Raw genomic sequence first — 13,106 nt, 5'->3', positions numbered from 1 at the left:
ATTCTGCCCAAATTCCAGCAGGAGATGCAATCACATAAAAGCACCAACGTTCCCTGAATACTTTGATTTCTAATAGATATTTCAAAGCAATACCAATTTTATGTAACTGGTTTTGTTTCATCTTTTTACAAACTGGCATATTTATGTCCATATTTACTTCTGCGCATTTCTGAAGGTATTTCTCTGCACAGTGCCATCAGTTACAGCAACACTGTTGCAGCCACTTGTCATGTAATTGGCCAGACAGGCATTGCTCCAGCACCCAGAGGTGCCCTGTGCTGCAGGTCAGGATCCACACAAGTAGGAGTAAGCATGCAGGAAAAGTTGCTCTGCAAAGAGGGCAACTCTTAGCAGCAAGCTTATTGCAAGTCATTTGCCAATAGTAAATAAACAGTGCATCCAAATTCTTTAGTTGTTATAAATCTTTGCACAAAATAACAAAGTTAATGTCCAAGTACAAGTTGGGTTTTATCACTCAGACCGCAATGCAGGCACAAAGCAATAAGACGCTCCAAATAAATTAATTCATTACTATGAACCCATGCACATTATAATTAGATTACTCCAGGGTTTTTTGCTGGCCACAGCAACAGTAAGAACCAAATAAAGAGACTTTTTGCTTACTCTTTTTTGGTTTTTATAAGTCTAGAATGTGAAATTTAATCTACGATGCGTTCATTCTGAAAGCTTAGAACAGCTTTCATAGTAAAGCCACCTACGTTTGTGTGCAGGCTTACATACTGACTGGGACAGTGAAAGTTGCTTTCAGCTCTCTGTACTTTGCTTACTTTGCTTTTGCAGCTGACGGTGTGCTCAAACCAACTTGTCCCATCACACCACCAAGCAGAATGGCATTCTCTCAAACCTTCTTATATAACTGCCCTATTTCATCAATAAAAACGAGTTTTCAGGTACCATCACACTAGCTAATGCTTTGCAATTCAGGTGCCACAACTTCACCCACTATTTAAACCCAAAATATTAACAGATCCTTACCTCATCATTGATGACCTCAGATTGTTCTTCCTCTTCTTCTTCCTCTAGATCCAAGTCATTTTGCCTCAGGTAGGCTTGCAGGGGAACACAATGTTTCTTCTTAAAAGCTAAAAAGTCCATCATATTCCCTTGAAGATGTTGCAGGAAAAACAGTTCAATCAAACATTCCTTAAAAGTTTCCTTAAGAATTTCCATCTGCTTGTGGTGGTGATCCAAACACTGCTTTCTCATTTGGGCAGTCTCTTGGTTGGCAGGAGGTATCTCCTCCAGTTTTTTGGGTTGTTTTTTCACTGCCGTGTTAACCGTAGGCGTAAGAGGAAGACTTGACAGCCCCTGTGGCACCGTGGCCCGTGAAGGACTCGTGGGAGGCGGTGGCGATGTCATTCCAAACGCACCAGGGCCTCCAACTCCAGCTATTAATCCCCCAGAAGCCCTGTCGTAGCCAATGGGTCTGCTCAGCTGCTGTCCTTGAAGCACTTGCTGCTGCTGTTGCATAAGTTGCCCTTGGATAATATTGCTGATCTGGGGTGGCAAGCTCGTTGTTGTGATATGGCCCGGGCTAGTCAAGGATTGCATGTTTGCCCCGCTAGCTACAGGACTTTGAGGACCAAGATGATGAATGGTGCCACCGGACTGTGAATGAGGTTGTGAAAGTCGGCGCTCCCTTACCGTAGCAGGCGTCCCAGAAGATGGAAGTTGCACCTGCGCTGCAGCTCCTTGAGCAATCTGTGCGATTCCCGGCCCTTCTTGATACACAAAGTGCCCGCCATTCGAAGGACTCAAGCTGATTTGCCTCACAAGCACGCTGGCGTCCACAAATCCTCTGGTAGGGCTCTGGCTGCACATACCCAAGCCGGGGCCCGGCGTACCTGCCCGAACGTTCGGTAACGTCTGCACCGGCACGGGGCTGGGCTGCGTGGGGCTCTGCGACTGAACCTGCTGGGGCAGCGGTGACGTGACCTGGATATACGATGGGGATCCATGCTCAAAGCGCCTCTGCTGAGGGCTGAACTGAAAACTGGGCGATGTCGGGTTTGGAATTGGCAGTGGTGTCAGTGTGATCTGCTGGTTTCCCGAAGCCACCGGCCCGACGTTCTGCAGCGTGATGTTCACATTCTGACCAGCCACTGGGCTTCTACTCATTATAAACTGCTGAATTTGATAGCTGGGGGACTGGGGTGCAGATGGACTTGCAGAAGGTGCGAAAGAAGCTGCAGGGGACTGGGGTAGATTTGCTTGTTGCTCTTCTCCCTCACTGCCCGTGAAGGACCTGGACCTCTGGAGCTGGCGCTGGGCATTCTGAGGACCATTACCATGGTGCATTCTCAATAGTATATGATGATTTGTTTTTACAGAATACACTGAAGAAATACATAGAAACAGAAATGCAGGTAAGGCAAATATTGTTTGTAACTGAAACTCTTCAGTAACTACATGAAAGAACATGTTTTCAATAAGAATTCAGTTACCCTGTCCTTGCAGTTTTACTTCAGTCAGATCATGTGAAAACTATACTGACACAAACTCACTTCAATCTCTCATACATTTCCCTAACTTCTCTAGTTGTTCTAACTAAGAAAGTACTCTCAAATAGTTTGTAAATTATATATTCCTCCAAGCTAGCTAAACTGACTTAAAATAATAAAAAGTACATATTCTTTATTTTCTTCGTAGCTTCAAGAACGAATGGTCTCCATTGTCCCAAGGACCTGCCCTTCTACATTTGTTATCCCTAGCACTTCACTGCTCACAACATTCAGTACTGGCTTCTTCAGAATGCAGTACACTTAGAACATAAGGCAGGTTCAGTCAATGCTAACTGGAAACACATCAAATGTGGACATACATTGGGTGACTACTGATAGTGCTCTTGAAGAAAAAACGTGTCGTGAAAAATCTCCCCATCAAATAAACTCGAGCAGAGTGCCCGGTACCTTCCTCTGCCTTCAGAAGACCAATCCCGTAACGAGATGAAAACCAACGCAAACAGCATCTCATTGAAAGCACTACTTATCGAGCCGAGGTATCCAGACACCCAAAAACGCTTTGATTTTCAATTGCAACCACCGACCAAAACAAAACTCCGCTGACAGCATCGAGAGCTTGCGCTGCGCTGGGACTCGTGCAGCAGCCCGAGGAAAAGAGAGCAGCTCTCAGCGCAAACAGCCGCTACCTTCCCCGAGCCCAGCCTGGGAGCAGCCCCGCACGGCAGCACGGTGCTCCGCACGGCTCCCCGCACGGCAGCTCGGCTCCCCGCACGGCAGCTCCACCCGAAGGCTGCACAGGGAGAGCGGCACCGCGACTCTTTCGTAACTCCGACACCGAGCAATTAAGATCCAAGCGATATCGCCCGTCGCCAGTAACAAGGCCCTATTATGTTGATTATTATACCTCGGTCACGCTCGCGGCCGAGCGAAAGCACCCAATTAACTACGCGCCGATAGGAAGCGCGCTGCCGAGAGCGAGGAGCGCCTTTTGTGTGCGGAACCGGGGCGGGCCGGACACAGTTCGGTGCGGTCCTCCCACAGGCCGCGGCCCGTCCCGGCCGCCCCGCCCCGCCCCGCGCGGAAGGCCCGTTCCTCCGCGGCCGCCCCCGCCGACGGAACCGGACCGCCGAGCTTCGGGCCCTAGGCCCGCGGGACCGGAGGAAGGGGGAGGAAGGGGAGAGAAGGAGGGAAGAAGGGTGCCCGGCCGCCCCCCGATCCCGGCGGGCCTCACTTACCGAAGGCGCCGGGGCCGGACTTTCCATTCGCTCCTCAGAGGAAGCGGGGGCGGGGGGCGGCCGGAGCTGCAGCCGCTACCAGCGCCGGCAGGAGACAAACCGCGCCTCCTGCGCCGCGCTCCGCTCGCTGCGCATGCGCCGCCGCCGGAGGGCGGTCCGGGCCTGCGCCGATGTTCGCGCATGCGCGGTGTGGGATCGCGGGAGCTGCGGTGAAGGCCGGGCGAGGAGCGGTGCGGCCAGGGAGGGTCGGTGATAGCTGGGGGGGTCCGTGATGTCTGCCACCGCAATAACAGCTGGGCTGGCAGAACCGGTGCCAGAGCAGCGCCGCAAGGCAGGGCTGGGCTCCTGCGTTCTCCTCATAAACACATCTGGACTTAAATGTTGGAGAAATAGCGATTACAGAGCTACAGCTACGGAGAGTTTGGAGACGAAGAAGAGACGGGGGTTCCTCTGTGCATCTTGAAGGTGTCCGTATCTGGGGCCTCCTGGAAGCGGGGCAGACATTTTGGAGACCACAAGCCTTTTCTCTGCTGTTGCTCACTGCAAAATTTCATTTTCCTTCAGGGAAATTACTGCACAGTACAGAACCAAGAGATGCTGTAAGAAGTGTGACGTAACAAGCAATGGGAACGAACAAAAGTCCTTGGAGATGTTGAGATCGACGAGAAGTTCATTGAGAATTTTCACAAAATTGAGATGCCCTGAGAAATGGCAGATGGACAGAATTCCCTGAAAAGGTCGCACAAAAGCTCATATCCATTACCTAAAAAACTGCATGCATTTAGCACGGCCCTGTTATTACCGCCTGTAAGCGTTCTGCAGCTTCTGGTGAGCACAAGCAGCACAAATTCCCACTGTGATCTTTCTACCTTTAACCTAAATATGTTACATAAAATGTTAAAATAATTGATTCTGTTTAATTAAATCTCCTTCTAGACCGCCATTAGAAAAACAAATTCTGCTTCCCAAGAGGATCTGCCTCATTCCTTCTTGTTCCTTTTCTTCCTTGAAGAGAAATTTATACAGCATTTTTGCATCTCTAAAGGCACAGGAAAGCTGCAGCTGCTACGAGGCATTCTGAGTGTAACCGAACACAAATTTTCACTGCAAAGGAAGATTTACGACCGGCTGTTCCACTCAGCAGCTCTCTGAAGCAGATTACCAGTGCTTGGTGAAACTGTTCACTCCTTCCTGCTCAGGCTGGGGAACAAGTGCCATCGCCTGCAGTCTCAGTGCAGCACAGAGAGCCTCCATGCAGCAGCGCCCATTGTGGGCTGAGGGACCTCCTCTGTGCCCAGCCGTGGTGCTCCGCTGGGCTTTGAAAGCTTGTTCTCCTTGGTACCCGATTCTTACAATTGCACAAGACCTCGCTAAAGCAATTACCTTTAATTACAACGCTAAAAAAGCTTGCATTTGACAGCGAACACTTTGCCACAAATCGTTAAAACACGGAACAGGCAAATCAGTGTTACTTTACAGCGTCTGGCATTTTCTTTTTTCCTCCAAACTGGCATCAAACCAAACGATAACTCCTACATCGTCCCTCCCGCGGCCCGAGGCGAGGATCCCCTTCTGCCGCCTCAAAGCGCCTCGCACCTCACGGCAGGGCTCGGCCGGCATAGCGCCAGGCGGGACTGCAGCGCCCCCTGGTGGCAGCGCCCGTGGCGGCACTCCGCGCCCGACGGTCCGAAGGGAGGCGGCGCGCCATCATGGCGCATGCGCGAGAACTTCAGCTCCAATGGAGGCTGCGGGCTGAGCGGCCACACTCCGATTTCCAACTCCAGGAGCGGCGGTAGCGGGAAAGAACGGCAGTTTTCCCTCAAATCACGGCCTTCTTGCTGCAGAAGGCACACCGAGACCAGCAAATTAAAAAAAAGCACATCTGCAGGAGTTAAGAAATAACCTTTCTTTATTTTCTCCAGAGACAATAAACAAATTCCTGATGATTTTGACTTGTGTCCGTTTTGGTGCCTTCGTTATAAGAAAAAAAAGGTATTTGTCTTAGATTGAAGGAGACAAAAAGCTCTGGATAAAAGATTTAATACAGGCTATGTCCACAGGATGAGTTAGCAAAGGATGTAACAGAAAACCTGGGCACAGTCCCTCAGAACACTCAGTTTGCCATGATAAAACAGAGAAAGGCCTTCGTAAGGATAAAAAGCTCTAAAAAAACCCACGTGAAACAAGGCAATCCTTGCCGAGGGCAGCTCTGGCCCAGAACAACAAGGAACTGTAACATCAGTAAGCACTGCGTGGAGGAGCACAGAGCCATCTCTAAAAAGTAACTCCACGTTCAGTACGGACCGTGAGTTCTGATGCTCCTCCTCATGCACATCCAGTCTGTGTCCAAGGTGGAATCAAACCAAAGACCACAGCCCTTGCAGCCCTGGATTTGTCCCACGTGAGCTTTCAGAGCACGAAGAAGCTGCCACACAAACCCAGCCAGGGAAGATTGCTGAGCACATATACTCAACTCCCAACACTCAGAGCCTGGTTCCACCCCTTTCCAAAGGGTCCTACTGTTATGGAGGGCAGGAGAGCTACTGCCTTTACTCACTGTTTTCTTTTTGTGTGTGTGTGTGTGTGTTTATTTTTGCTTTTTTCTTTTCCTTCCATCACCTTCAGAGAGAGCTGGCAGCAAGAAACAGGACTCAAACTGCAGCTGGGGAAAGGAGAGGAAGATTTCCGGAGTATAGAGATTCCCAAAACACAAAAAATAAAAACTGATTCCCAAAGAAAGCCCTTAGGCATGTGCTCCCCATACCACTGCACATCCTCCTCTATCCTTAGCAGCTTGACAGAAATTAAGAATTCACACATACAAATCAAACGCAGGCTTGATTAAGCCCAAGTCAGCACCATTCATACATGCAAAGCTGATTCAACCCCAAACCCATCTCAGCAGCAGATGGTTAGTTTCCTTTTAAAGCAGAAATACTACAACCAGCACCACCACATCTAGCAAAATCACCCCAGGAAACACAGAAACTGTCACGGTGGCGCACTTTGAATTGCAATCCTGGCAATTAACAAACATGTTTCTCCTTACATCTCAACACCTCAGGCAGTGGATGCCCAGCTGCATTAGGTAGCTGTGGATCTACATTCTAGACCCTGCCCAGGCATGAGGTCAGCAACAGGAGGATGACACCTTTCAAATAAAAAGCACTGTCTTAAAGTACACGGTTCAAGCCTTGTTACAAAATTAAGATCTCTCACTGAGCAAGGAATCGCTTCTTTTAGACCTGCAAACCTTGAGAAAACAAAAAGGTTGATTCAATAGCAAAAATTTGTAGCAGTTAGCATGATAATGAATTTCTGTCCCATGCATATTATTTCACAAGAAAGCCATGAGTGACAAAAAATAAAAGCTTAACAGGATGAGTAGAGACTAGACTAATTAAAGGTGAAGAAAATGGAAAGAAAAGTTCATGGAGTCATAACTTCATAAAAATAATCCCAAAAAAGTGTATTAAAATGCTTTGTCTCATCTTCACGTAGAGATTACACAGATTTAAAATACTATTTCCAGGTAAACGCGTAATAAAAACATGATTCAAATAGCAATTAAGACACCTTGCGTCACAAGAATCCTTTAGAAAGCTGCTTTCTCATCAGGCTATTTTCAAGTATCCCAGTCAGGTGGATCAGTCAGTGGCACAGCCCCTCATCTTCTTCCTGCTGTTCTGTTTTTTGGTTGATTTTTTTTTTGCCCCGCTCATTTTCTCCATCAACTTCTTGTTCTGCAGTACGCAATCCCCTGCTTCACTGGATTCTCAGATGAGGAAGGCCACTTTTCTGCAGACAGAGAGCTGTGAGCTGTATGGGTACCAGGTGCAACCACGCATTGACTCAGTCAGAATCACCACCACAACCATCACTGCCTTCAACATCGCTGCTCTGGAAAGTAAAATGGAAAATGGTTTGTCAGCATTTCATTTATGTGACATTGAATTTAAACACCTCCACGAGGAAACGGGGCAAGATCCCAACTTCATGGCTTAGATCCATCTAACGCAACCAACTCCTGTGATGGTAGATGACACTTTTGATAGAAGAAAACGTTGTACAGTGGACTACACTCAGCAAGAGAAGAACTCTTCTCTATTTGTAGCTGCATGATTACGACCTGCACTATGTGGGAAACTTAAAAGTAGCACAAAACGCTGGTACTGAAAATAAGCACCAAAAAAGGCTAATGAGACATTTCGGTATCTTGTTTGTGCTTTTCAACAAGGCTGTATGCTTTGTATGCTAAACTATTTCTCATACTCAAAAATGGCAGACAGAATTAAACCTGATGTTCTCCAGAGCACGACCGTTAAGCTACATAAAGTAAAGCTAACTTTAATGATTCCATTCAGCAAAGATGGACATTTTGTTCTGAGTTGTACTGCACAGAAACTTCAGCCCAGCCCATCATCCTCTTTAAGAACTGCCGTCCCTCTGACCAAAAGTTCACCTGCAGTTGTTCTAATGACCCATTCTGAGCACACAGCAGATTTACTTCAGCAGCTCCTAATTTTCTCCCAATCACAAAGTTTTTCTCATGACCACAGCATTACGTAAAATGGGAATTAGCCTGAAAACAAGGAAATGCACTGAGCCACAACTGCAACCCCAAAACTAATCTTTCAAACAGCTTCCCAAAAGCAAAAGCTGGTGCTGTTTCCACAACTTCTGTTGCTGGTGTATGACCGCAGCCAAACCAGCCTGTGTTTTACAGCATTGCTCCCTTTCCCCTTCTCAACCACCCCACCCAAAACCCTGCTTAAGGAACACTTTGTATCATCTGTTCCACCATCATCAAAGAAAAAAAGTGAAGTGACAGAATACATTTTATACTCCAGATGACTGTCATCTTCCATAGTATAGGTGGAAAACAAAAATGTTCTTACAGGAAAAGCCTTTTTAACTTAACAGCTTCCCTTTGTAAAAATAATGGCTTCAATCATTACCTTTGAATTTTTCTTGTTGGCTTCCATCTCAGCAGCAGAAGAGTTGAAGTCATGAATGGAGAGGGTGCTCAGCCAGCTCATCATGGACTTCTCCTCCCTTTCTGTGTTAATAATGGTAGGATAGATATACTGCTCTTTGAAAACAGCAATCTTCTCCTCCTCCTCCGTCCACTCCAGCGGCTCGTGCAGCCCATCATTCCCAAATCGTCTGTTGTATTTCTCAAAGTGCACTCTTTCCAAGACCAGGCCAAGCCCCGGAGCTTTGGGCACATCCACTTTCTCCTCTCCCCAGCTGCGCTCTATAACAGACTCAGGAGCATAACCTTTCACAATAGCTATCACCAGTCCGATCATTTTCCTTATCTGGTGCATCATGAAGCTCTGCCCTTTCACTTTGATCACTGCGAATTCTATGTTGTCCCGCACGAAGGGCTCCCCGCAGTACATCTCCATGATGTATCTCCTGGCGCTGGGGTCCTTGGGTCCCTTCTGAGAAGTGAAGTTGTGGAAGTTGTGTGTTCCTTTATAGCAAGCAAGCAGGCTGTTGACCTTTTCAAGGGTCTCTCTGCTGAGTCGATACGCCTCTTCCTGCACATCGTGGTCTTTATGGGCAAAGGCAAACGTCGGCAGCATGTAGGCGTAGGTTCTGGCATCGCATTTGTTCTTGGAGTTGAATCCCCCAGTGACTCTCTTCAGCCCTTATTTAAAAAGCGACATCAAGTTTTTGAATCAGTAAGCTGCAAACCTGCTTGTGACTTCATGTACATCAGCAGACGTGTTCTTTCTTAAATAAAATGCAATCAAAAGATACAATTTATTTTATAGGACGCCGATTTCAAACCAGCGTAAGCGCACAGGTGCTTGTTAAAACTAAACCCCTTTTGAGTAAAATTACAACAAAAAGGAAGAGACTTTGCGCAGGAGAAGCTCCTCTTTGTCAAGATTTTCTCTGCCCGTTCCAGTATCCTTACCCAGAATTCTGATATGAGAAGGAAGATGGTTATTGATCTTTTCTAAGATGTCATCTATTAGCCTGACCTTTAGCGACACAATCTGTCCAGCTGCAGACACACCCTACAAAAATCATAAAACACGGACAGTTATGCACCTCGGAAGCTCCAGGTTAACACGTGCAGAACTGAAAGAGCTGAAGAACGAATTTATTCCTTTTTTCCTCACTGGTCATTTCAGGCTGAAGTGAGGCAAAGGCAGAAACCCAAATCGGAATGCTCCTGGAAGGCCACCTGGTGCTGCACAGCCGTCGAGCACTTCAGCAATCTTACATAGCAAAACGCTGCACTTCCCTTCAGGACACATCCCGCTATATTTGCCTGCTGTTAAGCACCAGCAGCAAAGCTGACTTGTACATAAGCCAGCCATGAACCCCACTCCAGATTCAGCACCTTGATGTGGCGGGTTAAAAAATAAAGTGAGATGCAGTTCAGTTTCTGAGCTCCGCATCAAGCAGGCAGCAGCAGCAGAGAGGAGCAGCGTCAGGCTGGGAAGCTGGAACAGGTGAATGGGAGGGAAAGGCGAACACATGGCTTAAGTACAAAGCGCCAGCTTCACACACGCCATCTAAGCAATACCCCACAACTTCTACATGCTTGCTTTGTACTCAAGTTTAGCAGGGGATGAAGGGAGGAGTTTCAAACACTATTCACCACAGGTAGCACTTGCTATTGGATCTCATGCTGAACAACGCTTTGACAGCACCGGAGGGGCAGAGCCCGTTGTGTGAGCAGCCCTGTGCAATGTACCTTATCTGTCCGAGCACAGCGCTGGAACGACATCTTCTTCATGTCTTCGCCATGGTTTTCTGGGATGCAGCCGGACTGCACGAGGGCAGACACCAAATCATCTTCGATGGTCTTGAACTGCGAAGAGCCCAGATTTCTCTGAGAGTGAATAAGAAATAAAACAAGCAGTAATTACTGGGCCACCGCTCTGAAAGACGTCACCAAAAACTTTTGTTAATTGAACATCACTGTGAAATTCATAGCATCTTCCCTCCTCGCTGGCAGGTGCTGCTGTTCCTACAAAGCTCCACCAAAGCGCTTTGAGAAAATACGTATATTCTGCTTCAGCTTTTGCTGTCACTGCAAGAGATGGGGCATTTCTGACCCCTCTGAAAAATGCTCCTGCAGTAGAGTTTTCTGGTAGCGAAAGCACGAAGCAGAACGACAATGTACGGCTGTGGGGGTGGAACGGCTGCGGTTCCAAGCCCATTCATTGCACCGGCTGCCCGCCCAGCCCAGCGCCCCGCCCGGCCGCTCCTCGTCCTCCCGGTCTCCTCCTCCTCTCCCCCTGCACACCGCGTACCTGCATGCCGTGGTAGCCTTTCCCCGAGTACGCCATCAACAACACAATCTTCCTTTTGGGCGTCCTTTTACTCTGCTCCTCCGCATCCCCTTCATCTGCGGTTCCCTTCAGTCTCTTGCCCTGCTGCCCGTTCTCCTCCGGTCCCTCGCCGGCCCCGCTCGGCCTCTTCGCCATGGCGAGCAGCTCCTGCACGGACGGAGAAGGCTGCGGGTCAGAGCGGCGGCGGGGCGGCGCAGCAGCGGTGCGGATCCCCCCCCTTCTCTCCCCCGCGCTCCCCACGCACGTTCCGCGGTCGGAACCCTCCGCTCGCAGCGCGCAGCCCCCAGCGCAGCGCCAGCATCGGCCCGGCCCCGCCGCCACTTACGGAGCACCGCGCGTGCGGCGATACGGCGGCCGGGAGGGGGCGGTGCTGCGGCTGCGCCGTCCTGCTGCGCGCCCGTACCCGGCAGGTCCTGCAGCGCCGGGCGGTTCGTGGCCGACGACCCCAGACGGGGAGGGTAAGGGGAAGTAGCGCAGCGCATCCCGTCCTGCACGGGCACGGTGTCGGCAGGGGGGGCTGCACCACCCCTCCCAGCTGGAGGAAGGTGCCGGCCTGTAGGGCACGCAGTGGCTCATACGTCACCGCTCACAAAGCGACGTGCTGCGTCTGCTCCCAGACGGGCAGATGGAGCTCTGTGATCTGCCGCCCTGCCCTGAGCCCTGCCCGACCCCGCGCCTGCAGTGCAGCCGGCCTCGGGACGTGGAGAGCGCTGGCGCCGGCAAGTGGCGCTGGGGATGTCGGCGTTTTACTCAGTTAAGCACAACAGCTGGAGTCGGGGCAGCTAAAGCAGTCCGAAGGAGAAGCAAGCTCCGCAGTCCAGGAAGGAACGTCTGGTTTTGCCCTCAGGTTCTGCAGCGATGTGGAACTGATGAGCTGCCAGCAGTGCTACTTTGGAAAGCAGCCCGCAGAGCTGCCAGATGGGGTTGGGAGCACATTCCTCGCAGGGGGTCTGAATGCTCCCTACACAGGAAAGTTTTCATTCGGTCCTTTTTTAACAGTGTGTTTTCAGACAGGCAGATGAGGAACAAAGAGAAATTCAGTGACATCCAGAGCTGCCGCTGTGCCCAGCAGGTCTGGCGGCCGAGGAACGTTGGTTCTGCAAAGGTTAAGTCAAAAAGACAGGAGTTGGTATCTGTAAGTGGAACACTCGATGTTATCGCCGTGGTTTAAAGCACATCCGCCCAGTTCTGCTTCCTTGATGTCACCAGGCAAGATCTGACTGCTGGCTGCCCAGGGAGCAGCGCTGCTGACGTCCTTCCAGCTGCTAAATATAATGTGGGAACAAAGGCAGACGCACTGAGAATTGCTTGGGATTGTTTTGTCCTGGCATCAGCAGCAACAGAACATCACAGTGAACGTGCAGAAAGCTCTGCTGTTTGCACCGTGGCTTTTAAATCATTGCAGCCTCACGGTTCAGAGCTGCTATTGTGTTCTGTTGCTCAGTCTTCCCAGCCAGCGCTTTCTCCCTTTGCTCTGCTGCCTGTGAGGAGTGCTGTGGGTTCAGTTTTCCCAGGGAAAGACACTGCATGCATTAAAAACAAGGACCCCTTCCAGCAGTGTCAGCACACAGGTGCGTTAGCAGGACGGATGCTCACTCATCTCAATGGATGCTCCGTGGCCGCCCGCTCCTCCCCTTCACCACTAAGCAGGCTGAGCCAAGCACAAACCTTACCTGGCACACCCAGAGCCCTGCCGATGGGCTGCACAGATACTGAGAACAGCCTGCTAACAACTTCCAAACAATTTTATTTCTTAAATCGGTGTTGTACAATTTAAAGCCAAGAAAGAAAAAAAAAAGTCACACAAAACACAAATAAAAAACGTTGACAAAGCATCGGGCGTTACCTCATAAAGAACATCATCATACGCTCTCACAAACCTGAAGATACGTGTGATTAGGCTGAGGTTTCTTGAAATCTATTAAGACGCTACACACAAACGCTGCAACAGTAACAAAGCCATGACAATAGCAAGAGGACTATGCTAGCAACTTCAACAGTGTTGGGGGGATTTTCTTTTTCTTTTCTTTTCTTTTTTTTTTTTTCTTTTCTTTTTTTTTTTTTTTTTT

General features: G+C 49.3%; 2 protein-coding genes across 11 annotated transcripts in view; both read right to left on the bottom strand.

The window, feature by feature from the left end:
• The window catches only part of EP400 (E1A binding protein p400), a 45,950-nt gene extending 42,153 nt beyond the window's left edge, over window positions 1-3,797 (bottom strand). For all 9 annotated transcript variants that reach the window (XM_042828747.1, XM_042828749.1, XM_042828751.1 and 6 more), the window contains exons 1-2: window positions 3,719-3,797; window positions 997-2,357 (exon numbers count right to left, since the gene is read on the bottom strand). In XM_042828747.1, coding sequence (XP_042684681.1) covers window positions 997-2,319 — 1,323 coding nt within the window. In that variant the 5' untranslated portion in view covers window positions 2,320-2,357; window positions 3,719-3,797. The remainder of the gene's footprint in view (window positions 1-996; window positions 2,358-3,718) is intronic.
• Window positions 3,798-5,609: 1,812 nt separating this feature from the next.
• PUS1 (pseudouridine synthase 1) lies at window positions 5,610-11,378 on the bottom strand. 2 transcript variants are annotated; one of them, XM_042829247.1, is made up of 6 exons: window positions 11,363-11,378; window positions 10,999-11,184; window positions 10,437-10,574; window positions 9,648-9,750; window positions 8,677-9,374; window positions 5,610-7,618 (listed from the first exon to the last, which is right to left on the bottom strand). In XM_042829247.1, exons 2-6 carry the CDS (start codon window positions 11,170-11,172, stop codon window positions 7,571-7,573), a joined length of 1,161 nt encoding a protein of 386 aa, XP_042685181.1. In that variant the 5' UTR covers window positions 11,173-11,184; window positions 11,363-11,378; the 3' UTR covers window positions 5,610-7,570. The 2 variants fall into 2 exon arrangements, with proteins under 2 accessions (XP_042685181.1, XP_042685180.1); XM_042829246.1 differs by lacking the exon at window positions 11,363-11,378 and adding an exon at window positions 11,282-11,338.
• Between the last annotated feature and the right edge of the window lie 1,728 nt (window positions 11,379-13,106).

The sequence above is a fragment of the Centrocercus urophasianus genome, unplaced genomic scaffold (assembly GCF_019232065.1).
Source record: "Centrocercus urophasianus isolate 14NV4802_14NV808 unplaced genomic scaffold, USGS_Curo_1.0 seq_30, whole genome shotgun sequence".
Lineage (NCBI taxonomy): Eukaryota > Metazoa > Chordata > Aves > Galliformes > Phasianidae > Centrocercus > Centrocercus urophasianus.
The sequence above is the reverse complement of the archived record's forward strand: the minus strand, read 5'-3'. Positions and strand labels throughout refer to the sequence as shown.